General features: G+C 36.9%; 1 protein-coding gene across 4 annotated transcripts in view; it reads left to right on the forward strand.

Moving 5' to 3' along the window:
- Nucleotides 1-18,304, forward strand: part of MYT1L (myelin transcription factor 1 like) — a 128,874-nt gene that overhangs the window by 11,679 nt on the left and 98,891 nt on the right. For all 4 annotated transcript variants that reach the window (XM_063389265.1, XM_063389270.1, XM_063389254.1 and 1 more), the window contains exon 4: nt 14,143-14,513. In XM_063389265.1, coding sequence (XP_063245335.1) covers nt 14,143-14,513 — 371 coding nt within the window. The remainder of the gene's footprint in view (nt 1-14,142; nt 14,514-18,304) is intronic.

Consider the following 18,304-nt stretch of genomic DNA (forward strand, 5'->3'; position numbering starts at 1 on the left):
ATTTTACAAATGTAACTCAGTAGCCTCAGTCCATTTTGCAGTGTTAAGTACTTGATTTCAAATGACACCAAAGGTCATATTACTTATAATGTTGTAATACGTTCCTAACGCCACACTGGTGAACAAGACTGGTTGTAGCAACTTTTTTACCAGCCTACATTTATAGGGTACAGGACTTGGGATAGAAAGAAAAAAAAAAACAACAGATTTTTTTTTCTCTCTGAAAATGTTGGAATGATTGTGACACAATTGCATGACTTTATTTTGATTGAGGCTTTGGAATTAACATTTCTAGTTCATAAAACAGAGTCACTTAGCTCTTCTTTTTAATTCCATGTGACATAAGGAATTATCAGCTTTACAGTTCTTCTGTCCCTTCCACAATGGTGAATTTGTTTCAGTGCTTCTGGCAAGGCAAGTGTACTACTTTCTTAGCTGCAGTACTGTCTCTGCAGCATCTAGGTGTTCCTTGGAAATACTGACATTCTCAGAACTGACATGGCCTGGCATTGCTAGGCTTGTGAGACCTAAAGAGATCACCGAAAAGGACAGACTCAGAAACTGAGTCAGAGTTATAAAACAAATACCATTTTAGAAGGAATGCAAATAAATTCTGACTGCTGTGTTAACTTCCAACCTTAGCAGTCAGGCTTGCGGCTTCCACTTAAGTTATTAAAAGGAAGTAGGAGGAAGGACTGAACAGTTAAAGTGCATTGACTGAAAGTGGAACAAGTTATTTAAAATTTCAGCATTTAATCAAAACTATAAAACAGAGAAAACACGTAGCTTTTTCTGTCTAGTGTAATTGTTGATTGTTCTTTAAAAATTAAAGAAGTCAATCAGATTTAGAAATTGGTCAAGTGGAGAGCTTGGTAGAACTGCAATAGAGCAGTCATGGTTAGTTTAGATTTGTTAGATGCATTTTTTTTTTTTTTTTAGGTATACTGTGGGTTAAACTGATCTCTTTTGTAAGCAGGAATTGAATTTCATTCCTCTTACACCAGAGCACGTTCTTATGATGTTGCTCTAGACCTCTAGAAAAACAGAAACTCACAGAAATACAAAAATTTATTGACTGGTCTGAGAAATAGGGTAATGAGATTATACCAACAACCCTATTTTTTAAACAAAAAGGAAATTTAGAATTACCTGGTGAAGAGTCAGGAACAATTTACCTATTGACTACATTGCAATATAGCTTTGCATAATACCAGATAATTTGATGTGACATCATACCTGTGGCGCTTTTCATCCCCACCTTCAAAACCTTCCAGGTATTTTTAACACAAAGTGTCATCTTGCACCTGGCCCACCTTTGTTTTAGTACATTTGCCAGTCAGTTAGAGATGAGAGAAGTTTTCCACCATTAAATTTCTACATCTGAGATTTTCACGAGAAGCATTTCACAACATATAAATCAGAAAATAAGCACAAAATTCTAGAGCACAACTACAAGTAGATCTTTGGTAATGAAGTTGAAGACAAGGATCCACAAAATTACCAAGTCTGTAGTTGGCCAAATTTGTAATAGAAAACCAATTTATGTATTTCCAGGAAGTGCTGCTAGTTTATCTAAGCTGTGCTGCTCAGGGCTTTCTACCTGCCAGAATGTTTGAGATTTGCAGGCTGCAGGTACCAGCATCCTCTGATCCAGAAGGTTTTTTCTTCTCACACTAACATGCAGGCATCTCATTTCTATAGACAGCACCACAGTCACACTCCTTTCACTGAAAAAATTCGTGGTAGGTGTGCATCCTGGACAAGCAGTGTTACTTAGGAAACAACATATTACTTTTGTTTTTCCACTAGCCTGAATGGGTGCAAGCATCATGTTAATTCTCAAGCCAGAGTCATACCAAAACGATGAAGAAAAAGACTGGCAAGGATCCTTCTGTCCTGGCTCTTGAGGTCAGGCCTTTGAACAGAAGGAAGTGTGAGGTTTTTTACAGAGAACAAAGAAAGAGGAGTTAGTTTAATGGTTAAAGGACTGCTCTAGAGGAACCAGATTTGGAGCCATAGGAGGTTGTTTGGGTAAAAACAACGAACAACAATAAAAAAAATCACAAGAAGAATAAAAAACCACCCCCTCAAAAAAAAAAAAAAAAAAAAAGGTGTTCCATTTGCTTCTCAATTTTTTTCAATGTTTTAAAATTGTTGAATTGTCGTTAAAAAGAAAAAATGTCACATAACATTACCACACCACCTGTAATCAAAAGAGAAAGCAATAAAGTAGCCAGCCCATAATATGGGCATGACTTTTCTACCTGAATCAGAAAGTGTCTTTTTTGGGTTATTAGTCATATTTTCCAGATTATGCCTAAGTCAGAGTTGCAACTACATACAGACATCAAGAACAGAAAAGTGATTTTAGGAGCACTCTTTTCACAATACTTCATATCTCTTAGAGTGGATATAGCACATGATTGCTCTCGTGACTCCCAGGCTTATATACTGACATGTTATTTGTGGGGAATTTATAATCTAAGGAACTGATGACCTGTGATGTTGCCACAACTATTATCAAGATAGATCCCCAAATATGAAGAGAACACTTTTAAAAGTAACTAACTCATTGCTAACCAACTTTCAGTGATATGTGCTAAGCATTTATTATCTCAAACTATTAAGAAAAATTAAAGTAGCCTTTAAAGTGGCACACACTTTCAAAAAAGTTGTCTTTTATCTTTTATAACTGAAGAATCTTTCCCCCCCTCTTGCCATCTTCCTGTTACACATTCCTACTTCCAGTCAGTTCTCAGTTTTACTCTTTGGTCCTTAGACAGAGCATAATTCTTGACTTTTTGCTATTCAGTCTTGCTACCTTTCCTGCCTATGCATCCTTAAAACTGAGCAGCTGAAATTCAGAGAGCGAGAACTGCCACATTCCTCTCAAAAATCTAGCCATAGGAGGTATCTTGGCAGCAGATTTTCAATGGAAAACGCCATTTCCTCCCACAGCCCAGCTGCCACACTTAAACCATGCTGTGTGGGGCTTCCACTCTCTTGGGAGGCTATTTTAATTTGCCTTCAGAGATTCTTCTACAGTCTAATGGAACTCACTGTCAGCTATAAAAAGCAACATTATATGCCATAGTATTTTTTTTTAATTGTGATATGACTCAAGTTGAAGCCTTCTTATTCTCTACTAGAATGTGATGGAATTCAGTTCAACTTTTTTGTTTGGGTTTTTTTTACCTGAACAGACATACTTCCTTTCATCAGATATATCAAAAAAAGGCCAGATTAAGGCAAAGTCATTTAGACATCTGGTTTTTAAAGTTATATGATTAATCTAGGAGGTAAGCTTTCATTTTTAGACTACAGTATTTCTAATTCTCCTAATAATGAAAAATTAAAGCTAGAAAATGAGATATAAATTTGTCCTTTGAGTCTGCCAACAGCTTGAACCAATTTCTTTATGATAGGTAAGCTTGTAACTTAGTGGGAATACTACCTGTAGTACTCCCTAATACTACAGCAAAGAAACTTCTGTGTGCTGCAGAAGAATACTAGGTCAGTAGATTATTATCACAAATAAATATATACCTTTCAGGATGTAAGTCATGGCAGGGGGACAGAGGTTCTCAATCCTTTAACAACCACAATTTAGGACATTTCACACTTGAATGACTCCTAACCAACCGTGCAAGACACAAAGCAGTATCCTGTGGCTTAAGCTGGAGCTGAGACTTTGATACATCAGCACTGAAGTGTTTGCAGCTTGTATCACTTTGCTTTCTTTCCTGTAATTTCAGATGTTTGCTGATGACAATCTTGTGTTAGAAGGCTGCTCCACACCATTATTCCTTTCCATTGGTTATATTCTGTAGCTGTTAGCTATTTGGATCGAGTAAGAATTTTATTGCTATAGTTACAGGAAATTTTTTTATCCTATTTCTTAATTCTGACCCATATGTCTTTCTTAGTCAAAATTAAGTTGGGAGTCAGTGCTGTTGTGTGTCTATGCAAATATGATGAGAAAATTATTTATGATAGGAATCAGCAGCTGATAGCATCACTACAGTAGCCCTGCATTATAGATGTGATAAAATGACAGCATATTCTATTGCTCAGTGCTTAAGTGCATGCTAGAATATAGTTTGACCTATTCTGTTGCTGTTAAATATGATACATCAAGTCTATGTCTAAGGGTGATGATTTTACTGATAGGTATCTAGCCATGTTTTTAAATGATGGACAGTATAGCTACATGAACCACCTTTGATTTCCAGCAGTTTATTTCCCTTGGTTTTTGAATGCTTGAACATAGCAAGCTGAATTACTTAAAGGAAATCACATTTCATATATTGGAATAGAAAGATTTCATATCATGTTCAAGGCTCAAACACTGAGACTGTGCAAAAATGTTTTGTAACTGATAGATGCACTCTTGTAGCATATTCTGACCCTTTCAAATTTGGTCGTGATTGATTGTGAACTTTTCCATTTTATGATATTATAATGAAAAATAAATAAATTGGAATTTGCCCTTCCCTCTACCTGTAAACAAAGTTGTCATTACGACTGAGGTTGAAAACACAGGATACATACAAATCTGGACACCCTAATATCTCTATATGATGCTTTTATTCAACTCAATGTAGCCAACATAATTTTCATCCCTATGCAGGAAAATAGACGGTTTTATTTCTCAAAGTTTTTCTTCAAATTTATAATTTTTTAGATAAATGTGGACCTCAGGATTTTGATTTAGTGCAGAAGTCAGTGTTCTTTGAGTTAGTGCAGAAATGGTCACTGACTTTGCATGTTCCCATTTTTATGTGCCCCAGTTACATCTAAATCAACATCAAAGTGCGTGGAATCAATAACCACTTAGCAAAAGTTGATTATATGCATTCCATCCAATGAATCAATGAGTCATTAAACCCATGGTCTTTGCACTGTCCTGCACTCGTTGATCAGCCCCAGTATTCAAGGATATGGCAACAAGACATTATCAATTGTCTCTTCTTGCTCTTGAGCACGCAGTTAAGTTGAGTATTTGCCATCCTAAGATTACAGGGAAACTCCAGCATTTGTCTGACATTGGAACATACAGGTAGTCTTGAAAAGACTGAAGCTACAGAGGGGAGAATTATTCAAGTTAAGTGATACAGCAGCTGTGGAAAGGAAAGAAACGGGATTTTGGGTTTCTCATTATGAAAGTATTATGGTACATGGGTTTACGTTCTATTAGGTATTGTCTTTATTGAATCTGGAGAGATAATTAAAAAGAAAAAGGAGAGAAAAATTCTTGGACTTGTCTCACTTTTAACAGATTCCTAAGTGGTAGAAATACAAGTTAATCACCAACACCTCCCTTTATTTTCACTAGGCAAAGCGTCTAAGAAAGATAAGATGAATAGCCTCCCAGGAGAGTCCTGTTTCTCTGGCCTGAGTTATGAAAGTGTCTTAGCATGACATGTGTAGACTTAGGTTTTGGAAGCCATGGGTTGGATGAGAGATTAACCCCATCAATGACAATCATAAGTCATGGGGCAATCTGATATTATATCAATTTATTTGTATAAATACTTCTGAATAATCAACAACTACAGGGCATGTACTTTGCTAACCTATGCTGCCACATAATATTTTAGTCTCATGATGTGTTACATTTATTTTTTGTATCTTGCTTGAAATGAGCTCTCCATGGCTGAGAGATTTCCCCTGTATTCATACAACATGTAGAAATACATTGCTGTGCCTCATTTTTCTTCACTGAACAGCTGTTGTGTTCAACCAATTAAATAAATCTGTGTCAATGGGTTAGTTATTGCAAAACTTAGAGTTTCCTTTTAGTTGTCACATCCCAAGAGGCATTGGTGATGGGTGAAATGATCTCACCAGCTAGAGGGCAGGTTAGTTTGTCAGTGTTCCTCCCAGCGTTCAGTAACACCACTTTGGAGTCTCAGTGAACTGTGATGGGGAGACACCTCACATGGAGATGTATAGGGACCAATGAAATAAAAGATTCTGCTTTGACTTAATTTACTGTGACTGTATCAACTACATCAAAGCTATTCTACCTTTTTTTGTTTGTTTGTTTAAAAATACATATTTCAATAACTGAATTTCTAAATGAAAAAATACTTGAGGTTCGATCTCCATCATTTACTTCTGACACATCATTCTATCATATTATTTGTAACTTCTAAGTCTTTTGGCAATGCTGGTTTTTAGGCACCAGTTTTTCTTTAAGGTTCATTTAGTTAAATACTGCTATACACAGGTGGATCTGTGGTATATTCATGGCTATTCATATGTTTTAAAAGGCTCTGAGTCGCAAAAGGGTAGAGTTGGCTTTTAAAACTCTGTGAAGAAAATGTCATGTCTTCCTCTGCCTTTTGAGATCCAGCATGCTTCTGGGCACCTCTGTAATTTTTCTTACTGTTCTATAATGTGGAAGAGGAAATATTTGGAATTCCAGAAGGAAAAGCAGTTTGAATGTTCTACATTTCACTCATTCCAGTCACTGTAGCTTGTGCCTATTACGGTAAATTAATAGTTTTCACTGAATGAAGTACTATTGGATACATATCTGAACTGAAAAGTCAACAAAGTTCTATCTGGTACAAGTAAATGAAACAAAGAGGGTGTGTTTTGATACTGCACACATAAAAGCACTTTCTGCTTCTAAGATTCTTACTTGATCAGAGGCAGAAACTCATGATAAATGCTGAAATACAGGAAAACTGTAGAGATGAGTTTATTGTATTTTAAAAGATATTGGTTAATTTTAATTATAATTTAAATATACAAAATCATGTTAATTTTGTCACAATTTCCCAAAAATATTTAAGCATGTAAAACTAGATTTTCCAAAGCACTGGCTCTGGATTAGTGCCTAACCCCGGCTGAGAAGATAGAGGATTGGGCAGTCGTTCTCCAAGTGGCCATGCCATGGTGCTTGGCAGTCCAGTGGCTGCAAGAAGCATGCCTGATTCTGGAACATTATTCAAGGCTCTGGCTCAGTTGCCAGCATGCTCCTGGAAAGCAGATTTGAGTGAGCCTGTCTTCTAGATTGGGATTCATAGCACACAGAATGGTAGCACAGGGAATTTTAATTCATCTCATTGGAAGCACCAAAAGCAATGTGTCCTAGCACCATCTTCTAGGCTGCAATCAGCCATCTCTAAAATAAAAGCCCCAAAACCCCATGTCTTGCTTGAACTTTGACTTGTTAGTTTTCCCATTTTCTCTTCTATAGCTTAAGTGATTGGACTTTAGCTTTCACAGCCTGGGAAGGTTTGACTCAACACCTCCCATATTCCATAAGAGTATGCAGGCTTTACGTGGGACTTTTGTGGGGTAGAAAAGATTCCTGACCAGTGTGGCTTAGACACTTAATTTGTAATTTCCCACATGAAGTTTGACTTCACCGCCCTGCAGTTAGCACTGTCCACTGCAGCTCATTCCTGTAGCAAGTTGGCGTACTTTAAACAGTATTCAAATATGGGTGGAAAATCATCTTCAACTGAAGGAGTTTATTCTTGCAATTGAGTAGGCAAATGGCTAGGCTGGAATTAATCTCTTTTTCTGAATTTATTTTAATTTTTTCACTCCTGTCAATTCATTGATCCAACTTCACCATGAGAGCTACCAGCTCTTCTTTGTAATCTTGCATGGTCTGCTGGGAAGGACTTCCTATTGGAGTGCAGGGAATTCAAGCTGTAGGGTTTGTTGGAATCTAAATATTTATTTTTAGGTCAACTTCTATCAATTGATGGTATCAGCCATTTCAAGCTAATAGTCACTGCCTTGAGAGCAATTTAAAATGTTTCAGTGTTATGCAAATTAATTTAATTTGCTTATTCTTAAAGGCTGGATTTGTTACAGGACTTTTGTGATAAATGCCTGTTTTCTCAATACTCCAAAACTCTTCATCTGGAGGTCTGGACTTGGAAGTTATCCAGTCCAAACCAAAAGTAATACTTAACAATATCCAGTGGGACAAGTATAGATGTCTTGAGGACTTTCTGCTTGAAGCCTTAAGCAGAACTTTGCTTCCCAGCATATTCTGCCTAATTTGCTATCTTAAAAACTGTATATGATAAAATTCCACCTCACAAACACTTCAGATACTGAAGTACTTAATTTAGTCTTTCTGGTAACGTCATTAGGTGTGTGCATAGCAAATTTTTAGATTCTATTCCCTACCAAATGTTTTGGTTTCTGTTAAATTAGATTTTCACATTAAACAAAAATAATGAGAACACTGTTGCCAGGGACACTTTTTAGTTTGAAAAAAGATTTAATCAGATTTTTCAAAGTATTACTAAGAAATAAAAAGACAATACTCCAAGAAAAAGTATTACTCAGATTTAGAGCATAACATTGGCATTATCTTATTTTTCTTTACTTGAATCTTATAGCATGAGGAATCTGAAATAACAGATTCAATGGAAAAGAGAGACAACTGAAAAAAAGAATGCTGGTAAACATGGCACACAGGAATTACTTTATCCAAACTGGCTATTTAAAGTTGACTGAACTCAAAAGTCTTACAACCTCCCTTTCTCATTTTCTCATTTTCCTCTAAGAAGAAAACCTCTTTCAGATAAAGGTGTCATGTTCCAACTTTGGTGTATGAGTTGGCATATTGTGGAGGGAAAAATACTGGTCAGTAATCTGATTTAGAAAATCCCTTGTATTTATTTGGTCCTGTACTATGTATATGTTTAAATAGATATGTTAATTGTTATAGATTAGAAATAATAACCTTATTAATTATACTGAAAATTATATTAGTAATAAATAGATTAAAAATCAATATGTTCAGGTCTAGAGAAGAAGTACCTATTTCCTGAACTGTGCTCCTACTCAATGTACCAGTGAGTAGCATCATAAAGTTTTTAATGGAGAAGAATTGCATAAAAGTTAAAAAGATACCATAAGTCATCTTCTAACTAAGGAATATAAAGTGATATATTATTTCTTCCATTTCTTCAATTATTTATGTCTATGTGTCCTCTTGGAGCTTATCACTATGAAATTCAACAACATTCTTTCCACAAGAATTATTCATGACAGATTCCAAAAACCAGAGATGACTGAGACACACAGCAAAGCAGTGTAGAATATTCAAAAGTGTGTCTCAGGAAGCCCAGATATACACCCTGCTGGAAGCCAAGAGAGCTGAAGCGTGAGGAGAAAATAAGACAAACACAGCTGACCAGGGAAATTCAGGGAGCAGTGAAAGAATGGATAAAGGCAGACACAGCATATAAATCAATGGGGTCAGTGCTCTGAGCAGGGATAAGCAACTCTAAAAATAACCAAATAAGGGGATGATCACAGAAGCCAGAATTGAAAATATAGAGAAAATTGCAGAAGCTGTAAGGACAAACAATAACAGCTTTCACAAATATACGAGGAACAAGGGGTCAGTGGGAGAGACTGTGATCTCTGTGTGTGGGGAAGGCAGTGGCACAGGCTGCTGGGAAGCCAGCACAGCCTTCCCCTGGGTGTGCTCGCTGGGAGACCACAGGGAACACGCCAGAAACAGAGAGGAGTGTCCTGGAGGCAGAATCTGAAAAATTAATGAAACAAAGGATGAGAGCGGAGCAGGTTAAGAAAGAAAAAGAAGAAAATAGGGCAACTTAACAGTAGGCTTCAGGTCTGGTGGCCTGTTTCCCAGGTTTCTGAAGCACATGTTGAGGGTTTTTTTAACTCTTTCAGTCTATGAAGTCTGCAGTATATGAGGTATATATAAGCTGTGTGAGGTATACAGTTGAAAAGCAGAAGGCAGCCAGTGCAAGCCAGCATTGCCAAGGTTTTATATGCAAAATCACTGCAAGGGTGGCTTTATCAAGTATAAATCCAAGTACAGACAAAACCAGATTAAGGTTGCGGAGTATCTGGTACAAATTAGGAGAGTTTACAAAAGCTGGGTTGAAGTTAACTAGTAATAGGACAAGGCATAATGAATAGAAATTGGAATAGAAGAAATTTAGGCTGGGTATAGGAAGAAATTCTTTCCTGTGAAAGTGATGAGGTTGTGCATACCCCGTCCCTGAAATTGTTCGAGGCCACCTTGGACAAAGCTTTGAGCAATGTGATCTAGTGGGAGGTGTCTCTGTCCATGGCACAGGGGTTGGAATAGATGGTCTTTAAGATCCCTTCCAACCTGAACCATTCTGTGATTGTTTGAACTAATATAAACCATTTCCTTCTCAGAACTACATATTTCCAAGCCTTAAGGTTGGATCCAACCATTAAAACGTACAAATAGTTGTTTCCTGTAGTTGCTGATGTATCCTCAGTTTTAATTCTATAAGCAAAGACACTGACAATAGAGTCAAAAAGATAGAAACTGAAGTCAAAGTTCACGACTTTACTTGAATAGCTGAATTCCAAATAATGTTATTTAATGAGATTTATAAAGCATCAAAGTCATCAGACAGATCACTGGAATTGATTTCCGTTGTCAGTTTTGCACTTTCTAGGGGGCCCTGAATCCCAAGTAATGCTATAGATTCTCATAAACTTTATAAAATATTGTATAGAAGACCATAAAGGTGTGACAAAATATTAAAGATTAAAAAAAATGGCAGTGATGAATTCTTTCTACCTTTGACCAATAATTTGTATCTAAAAAGTCATGCAGTTCTTCTTAGTTGTCAAATACAAAAATTAAACAACAGTTCAAACCAAAATAGATGTATTTGTTATCCCCTGTGTTGCTATAGGACATGAACAAAAGACAAGAGACTCTAACTATTTCAGGAGGCAAAAGGCATAAAAAAGTCTTTAATTGTCTAATTTTGTACAGTGTTCCAATACAGAACTAACATGATTGGTGAACAGGAATAACACCTCTCCAATCTCATTTGTCAAACCAGAAAAACAGCCAAAATGTTTTCCCTGAGAACTAGAAAGGCGAAACACCACCTGGAGAAAAGATTTTTTTGGAAAAGGATAGTTGTTTTGCCAAGATTGTTTTGGGAGGAAGCTTTCCTAAGAAACTTTTCCCTTGGGAAAGGAGTTAGCAGCTACCAGCAGGCTAAAAGCTCTGAGGCCAAAAATATCAGGCCCACACCCCTCGACTCTGCCTCACTTCTTACACTTCTGTAAATTCCAAAAGAGATTGTTTTGGGGCATTACTAGATGAAAACTGTTACAAGTGTTTAGTGTTCTTAAATGAAAAAGGATTGGGGCAGGATAGAATTAATATTCTGCCTTTAGTGTGACAAAATGGCCGTGGTTGGGTGGGACTTTGAGCAACCTGATCTAGTGAAAGTTGTCCCTGCCTGTGGCAGGGAAGTTGGAAGTAGATGATCTTTAAGGTCCCATCCAAACCAAGCCATTCCATGATTTCATGAAAATTCTAGTTTGTGTGAATGCCCGTGGAGAAAAATGTTCACAATTACCCATCTATGGGTGCCCTTTTAGTTCAGAGCTGCCCAGGAGTCATCAGTGCCACCTAAAAAGTTCTAAGAAGGTTATAATAAGAGGAAGAAAAGAAATCCTGGGGATTTCGGGGGTGAGCCTACTCACATCTTTGGAAATAAAGACCAGGATTTTGAGAACATATAATTTAACATATAATGGCACTGAAGAAGCTATAGTGAGGGTAGTATGCATATGAAAGAGAAAGAACAGAAACCAAGAAAGCAAGACACAGCCATTCAGTAAATGTTAACCTGTCCACTTTAATCACATTGAACTGATATGCAAGTTTAAATCATATTGAATGATATGCAAGTTTCTGAAACCAGCCTGAGCCCCAGGATCAATGTGATTGACTCTTGTTTTCCAGGATACAGCCTCTCTTAGACACCTAAATCAAACAGGTTCCTCCCTAATTATCCAGCCATTTTCATTGACACAACACACACTCTGAAATTCTAGATCTGAGGAAAAATTCATCTGCCTTCTCTCAGAGCTCCATGTGGAGGGTTTAAATAGGCAGCTGCTGAAACCCCATAGCACCAGGGAAAGCACCAAAATAAACCTGCAGCGCTCAGAACTACAAGAAACAGTGCTTCCCTTTTGCCCCAGCTTTTATGCATTGTCCAGACCAATGAAGATTGAATTCCTGTTTATGCCTTGACTGTGATTGTGTGGGATGTTTTCCGTGGAAATATGTCCTACATTTCCCCTTGATTCTAGGCAGCTGGGTCCTGATCAAGAGGAGGACTCACAGGACAAGAGGCAGGACAGTCATTCATCACTGAACTGTGGTGATCTAGGACAAGGATTTCTTCTATATTTATAGGTATTACTTTGAAGTGTCTTTAGTTAGAAATAAATATAGTCCATTGAAAAAACACCAGAAGCTTAGGCTCCCTATTTTTTCAGGTTTAGGGCTCTTATAATTAGTGAAGATTTGGGGTTTTGCTTGCCTGTTGCATCAGAATTTCTTGCTTCCAGGCGCACTGGGGCTCATCTTCCATAAGCAGACGCTCTTCCACCAAATACACTTCTGAATGGAGCATGGCTCAGGAATCTGGAGGCTGTGGATCTATTCCCCCTCTCGCCTGCACCACTCAACTTTGATGCAGGTGTCTGGAATCCATATTCTGCTAAGATTACTACCCTACTCCCAAGTGAGGTGCATTGGAATCCTGCTAGATGTACCTAAAATTTATGCAGTATTTCTCTATGGTGTTAATGGACCCAGGTGTTTTTAGACATGCTAGACTAGACTTCAAGGACTGCTATTGTCCCCATAAAGAGAAAGGTGCCTGTGTTGCACAGGGAAGGTCTCCTGTAGCAGGTTTTTCATGAATACTATCTTTTGTGACTGTCTATGTTCCTCAGATATGTGTGTGCCAGGCAGATTGTGAACAAGTGATTTGAAATTTAGGTGAGACCAAACCTAAGTTAGGCACTTAAATAAAGTGATTGGTGCTTAAATAGAATTATTTTTACCTAAGCAGCGGTTTAAGGCATCGGGATGAGTAGCTGCTGGGATGCAGTTAAATTAGACCAAGATCAAGACCATGAGGATACCACATAGTGCTGTACTGAATGTGGAGAAGTGCCAGATCTTTCAGTGGCCTGTCAACAGGCTATGAAGTATTATTAGAGTGGAAGAAAATAAGAGATCCTTGGTGTATTCGGATAAAGGGAGAAAGAATATAATGTAAAAGGGTAAATTATTAGTAGATATGCAGAAAAGGTTATAAAGAACAGTTGAAATATCCCAGTTAACTAGTTAATCACAGGAAGAAGACTAAAAACTGATATAGCCTGAGTAATGTTATAATCACACAGTGAAAGAGTTCAAAGAGGAAGTTCTTTGAACAAAAAGTAATGAGTGTGTGCAGTCACTCTGCACAGAAGGTTATAGAGCTTACACAAGGGAGATCAAGTTCAACAAACACAGATTATGTGACCATTGAGAAGCAGATGGCTACTCTGGTAGAAGACCAGGAACTCTAAAATACTATTTCTGTTACAATGCTTTAAATTGATTGATAAGGAAGTGGTACTCAATTTTGAAGAGTTCTTCTTCATTGACAAAAGATTTTGTTTATTGTTTGATTTTTTTTTTTTAATATGAGAACACTTGTAACACTGTCCATGATAATTATTTGGGTTGGTTGTGTTGGGGAGCTTGCTTTCCCATTTTTCCAGTCTTGTAGCATATAATAGTGGAGAATTTAAGAGTGATTCATTATTATTTTTGTACTATTATATTATGATTTATAATAATAACAAACAACAATATTCAAAATATGATCATATTTTTATTATTTAAACGTCATGGAATCATATTTGCACACAATCAAAATACTGAACACTACAAAATTATGAAGAATAGTGTTAGTCCTGAATGTTGTACTGCTAGCTACAGGTAGGACAAGATTTCTGTTTTTTAGCTATCTTTATCTGCCTGAGAAAGGAGTATAACATATAGTAGATAAAAATGAATGAGAAGGAGAAACACACATTTGTATAATTTCTGAAACTGTTACGCTGTTGTGTATGTGTGACATTTTCAGGCGAGTAATAGTCGCTTGCATTTTCACAGGTTTTGTGTCCTCCCCCTTGGTCATTATCACCTAAGCATAACTTTACTTTGAAAAACCTGCATTTTCTGAAGAGCAGCTAATCATGATGTAGAATTAGAATATATGACTAAATAAAATCTGGAGGATGGTGTAATAATTTGCATCTTTTATTTTTGAACAGTGTTTATGGCTGTCCATTGGCAAAAAAAAGAAAAACACAAGATAAGCAACCCCAAGAACCAGCCCCCAAAAGAAAACCCTTTGTGGTTAAAGCAGACAACTCTTCAGTAGATGAGTGCTATGAAACTGATGGAACAGAGGAAATGGATGAAAAGGAAGAGGAAGAAGAGGAAGAGGATGAAGAAGAGGAGGAATATTCTGATGATAATGAGGAGCAAGGTGATGAGGAGGAGGATGATGAGGAGATAGATCGAGAAGAAGAAGAGGAGATTGAGGAGGAAGAAGAGGAGGATGAAGAGGAAGGTGAAGATGTGGAGGATGAAGAGGAGGAGGAGGAAGAAGAGGAGGAAGAAGAGGAGGAGGAGGAAGAACGTGGTAATAATCAGAGTATTAGTAAAAAGTAAACAATGTGTGTTTTCTGGGTTAATCTTCTAGTGTGGTGTATGAGGATTTAGCTGTTCAGTTCTCATTAAAGCTAATGGAAGTCATGCAGTTAAATCTCTGCTCCACACTGAAAATATACCCCACTGTGTTCTCTTAACGTTTATTTTAATAAGTCTGTCTTCCAAATATTTTTAATACACCAGCACTCACATTTCAAACAAGGAGGGTGGAGGTGTGTTTGTGCTAAAAATGCTTGCAAAAAATGTAATCCTAGTGATGGATTAATGCATGCAGTTACCAGGAGAATATTCACAAAGGTACAAGCAAAACATCAGCTACAGCTGGGTGCCTGTACTGATCATTTGCAAGGGTATTTAGTTGCTAGATCTGTTTATTGAATGTCAACAATTGCCCACATAAATTCTGTCACAAGTTTGCAGATAATTTTTGTGAGCAAAAATGGACCTCTTCCCTTTGAAAATTTTGCCCTATACTTCCCCCTACCCCAAGAAACTATTCAGAATTATTATAATATACTTTGGTTCTTTTAGACTTGAATTCTGTGTGTTTTAGCTGATTCTATTAAAAATGTAATGAGTGACAGGTTTACATAGATAACATCTTTCTAAAGTTTATATATTTTTGTTACTATGCCGTGGCATAAATGCCATTTAGATATACAGGTTACTGGTAGTAACCAAATTAATGCAGTAGCAATGTGATTAGCCTATTCAGCTTCCTCTTTTTTTGGGATATTGGACTTTATATAATACTTTCAAAATATGTAATCACTGTCAATTTACTCCTTATGCTGATGACAGACATCATAATGCACTGGGGTGAAATGAAGGAATCATGCAAAAATTAATGAGCTATCTAAAAAGTATTTTGTTCCCATTTCCAGGGAACACGTTTTTGGTTGGGTAGATTCACCTTTCTAACCAATAAAAATATAAGAAAAGCTTTCAGCACTCCTCAGTTGGATTCCTCTTAGGAACCAGGTATGAAAGTTGTATGACTTTTGTTTCAGCATTCTGTAAGGTCAGATCTTAAATCTTAAAGAAAGACTATGGAGGTATTCTTTCCCTTTGGGCGAGATGGTGGCCAGCTGGGTGGCTATCAGAGTTTTCTTGGATACTGCATCTGTAGCATTTCCTTAATTGCCTGAATTTACCACAAAATTGGTAGAGAATAAATGGTCAGTCTTAAAAGTTGCATGAGTTTGATGCAACAAGGAAGTAATTTTCTTTTGCAGGGAACTCTACTGTTTCAGAACCTGGAAGAGAAGCTGTGTTAGATCAGGCTGATGTGCAAGTGCTGTTGCTCTCTTGATGAGCCAGTGCAGGACGTCCAGCAGTTTCTTTAAAAATAGCGGTGACTAAGTTTGTTGGTCTTAGATTATGGTGCAACTGCTGCTGTGATTTCAGCTGACAGTAAAAACTTTGAATCTACACTATCAAAAATTATGAATGGAAAAAGAAAACTAATGCAAAACTCAAGAGCTCAAAAAAATTGCTTCTGGCAAGCCAGCAGGCTTGATACTCAGTTTATTTTTCTATGATAATGAAACACAGTGGTTTACTTATTCCAACACAGTTACACATGCAGTTAGTGGTCCTAATCAATGTGAAGAGACTGACATTGTTTTTTGACTGCTTTCCTTCCATATATAGTAGGCTGTGGTTAAGAACTGCAAAAAATTTACAAAGGTACGTCCATTAGCTGCTCTGTGTATTACTTGAAATTAAAACTTACATAGATCAAGTTTTTCTTTGGAACTCATGGTATTCCAGTAATAAAACAAAGGTACATTAATATATAAATATATCTTCTATCTAAATGATTAGTTCATTAAGAAAAATTCAGCATGAAATCAGAGAGGTGATAATAGAATTTTATTTGAAAAGTACTTCATGATCCTTTTGAGTATCAGCATAGTAATCAGTATGCAATAGTCCCGGTTAGAGCAGAGATGATTTACAAGGAAGAGTTTCTAGCAATTAATTAGGAAGGTAGTGTGGAGTTCCTTATGTCTATGCCAAGTAGAGAGTGATGACAGTTTGGTTTTGGTGAGGTCTAGAGACGAATCAATAAATCACATTTTTAAAAATAATTTCTTTCCTGCTGTTTCCAATAGGGATACTGATGTTTCACTTTATACTGCTTGTAGCATAAGCTGCACTTATGGAATTTGGACTGCTGATTTTCCAGAAAAATGAGGTTCAAATTTAGGTATTCTAATACTACATGGTCTGAATATGACTCTTGCCTTTATCTATTGACTATATGGAACATTAGATCTGTCAGCTATGAATTTAGTTGGCTCAATCACTTGCCGCTCACTAGGATACTTACTGTAATACTGTAGTAAACCACCTTATAAGTCACATTAGCAGGATGTCATAGTATTCCTGTCCCAAGAAACAAAAAGCAGAATTATCCACTGGTGACCAGGATGCCTACACAGTTCTCATAGAAGTTTCTGTCACTAGTGCTATAGATCATAGCAGTTCAGAAAATTCCAGAAGTAGCTATGGTCTAGGGGAACAAAACAGTTAAAATCATAAGTATTGGTGACAGAAGAATGCCATCAGCAAGTATAGAATAGGACTATAGAGGCAGAAATGGGCAAGGGGGAGAGGGAGAGGGATAGGATGGTAAGGGTAAGGTATTTTACCGTTTCTTAGGTCAAATTCAGTTTTGTAGTAGAAAAGGGTAAATCCTGGGAAACTCAGGTATGTCACTGGTGTGCCATTGCTCATTCCTTTTTTTGTTTAAAGGGATGGGAATTTTGGATGTGGTTCTCAGCAGATACAGATAGTATACAGGTAATTTAGATAAACAGTTCCTGTTGGAAATATTTGGAAATTCACTGAAACCATCACCATTTCTTGAAAATCACATCTCTGTAGCCTTATCATTGGTAATCTAAAAGACATGGGAAACACAGATGTATCCTAACAGTCTGATAAATCTCAAAATATCAATTTAAAACTAAAGGAAAAAGCCAACCAAACTTTTTTGGATGAAGCTTAAATTCTGTGCTTGTACTTCTGCACACAGTCCTTTGAATCAAAATTCATATTTTAAACTCTCCATCAATGGCTAGCATATTCTCTAAATTTCCATTAAATCTGAATCGCTTTGAAGAGCAAGTATTTGTCCATCTATCTATTTATGAAGAGACTTGAGAAGCCCTTATGTCCAACACAGCTGCTAAAGGAAAGATGATTTTTTTTTTCCTTCTGCCCCAGGTAAACAAGGAAAGATAGAGATGACCTGTGTTACCTGTGATAATCTAACCTGTAAATTGAAATACAAATAGGAAGCAGTGAGAGTACAGACAACTTTTGGAGTACCCCTTCTCTGTGATGGCAACTACCAAGAACCTTTGGACTAAAAACTGAAGTGTGCATTCAATTTTCAAGGCAAACCAAAGTACCTTCTTCTCAGATGATGCTTCAGGTTGGATCCTGAAGACTGTTGCACAATGCTTTTCTATCTAAAAAAGTCTCCCTTGGAGAAGGTCCTGGAACAGATGTTCCAAGGAACTATTTAGCCCATATCACATGAAGGCATTCAAAATGCTTTTACTCTGGGAATTTTCTGATCAGTGTAACAGGCAGAGTCAGGTTGGTTCTAGACCTAAGGAAATTTGATACTTCCATCAAATCCATTTCACAGATGATGCTACAAAAACTATTGCAGTTTCTTAACAGGTGAATTAGGAGTCTTTTAAGATTGTACCTTACATTTTCTATTGAAGTCAAAGTAGTTGG

The sequence above is a fragment of the Prinia subflava genome, chromosome 2 (assembly GCF_021018805.1).
Source record: "Prinia subflava isolate CZ2003 ecotype Zambia chromosome 2, Cam_Psub_1.2, whole genome shotgun sequence".
NCBI classification, from domain to species: domain Eukaryota; kingdom Metazoa; phylum Chordata; class Aves; order Passeriformes; family Cisticolidae; genus Prinia; species Prinia subflava.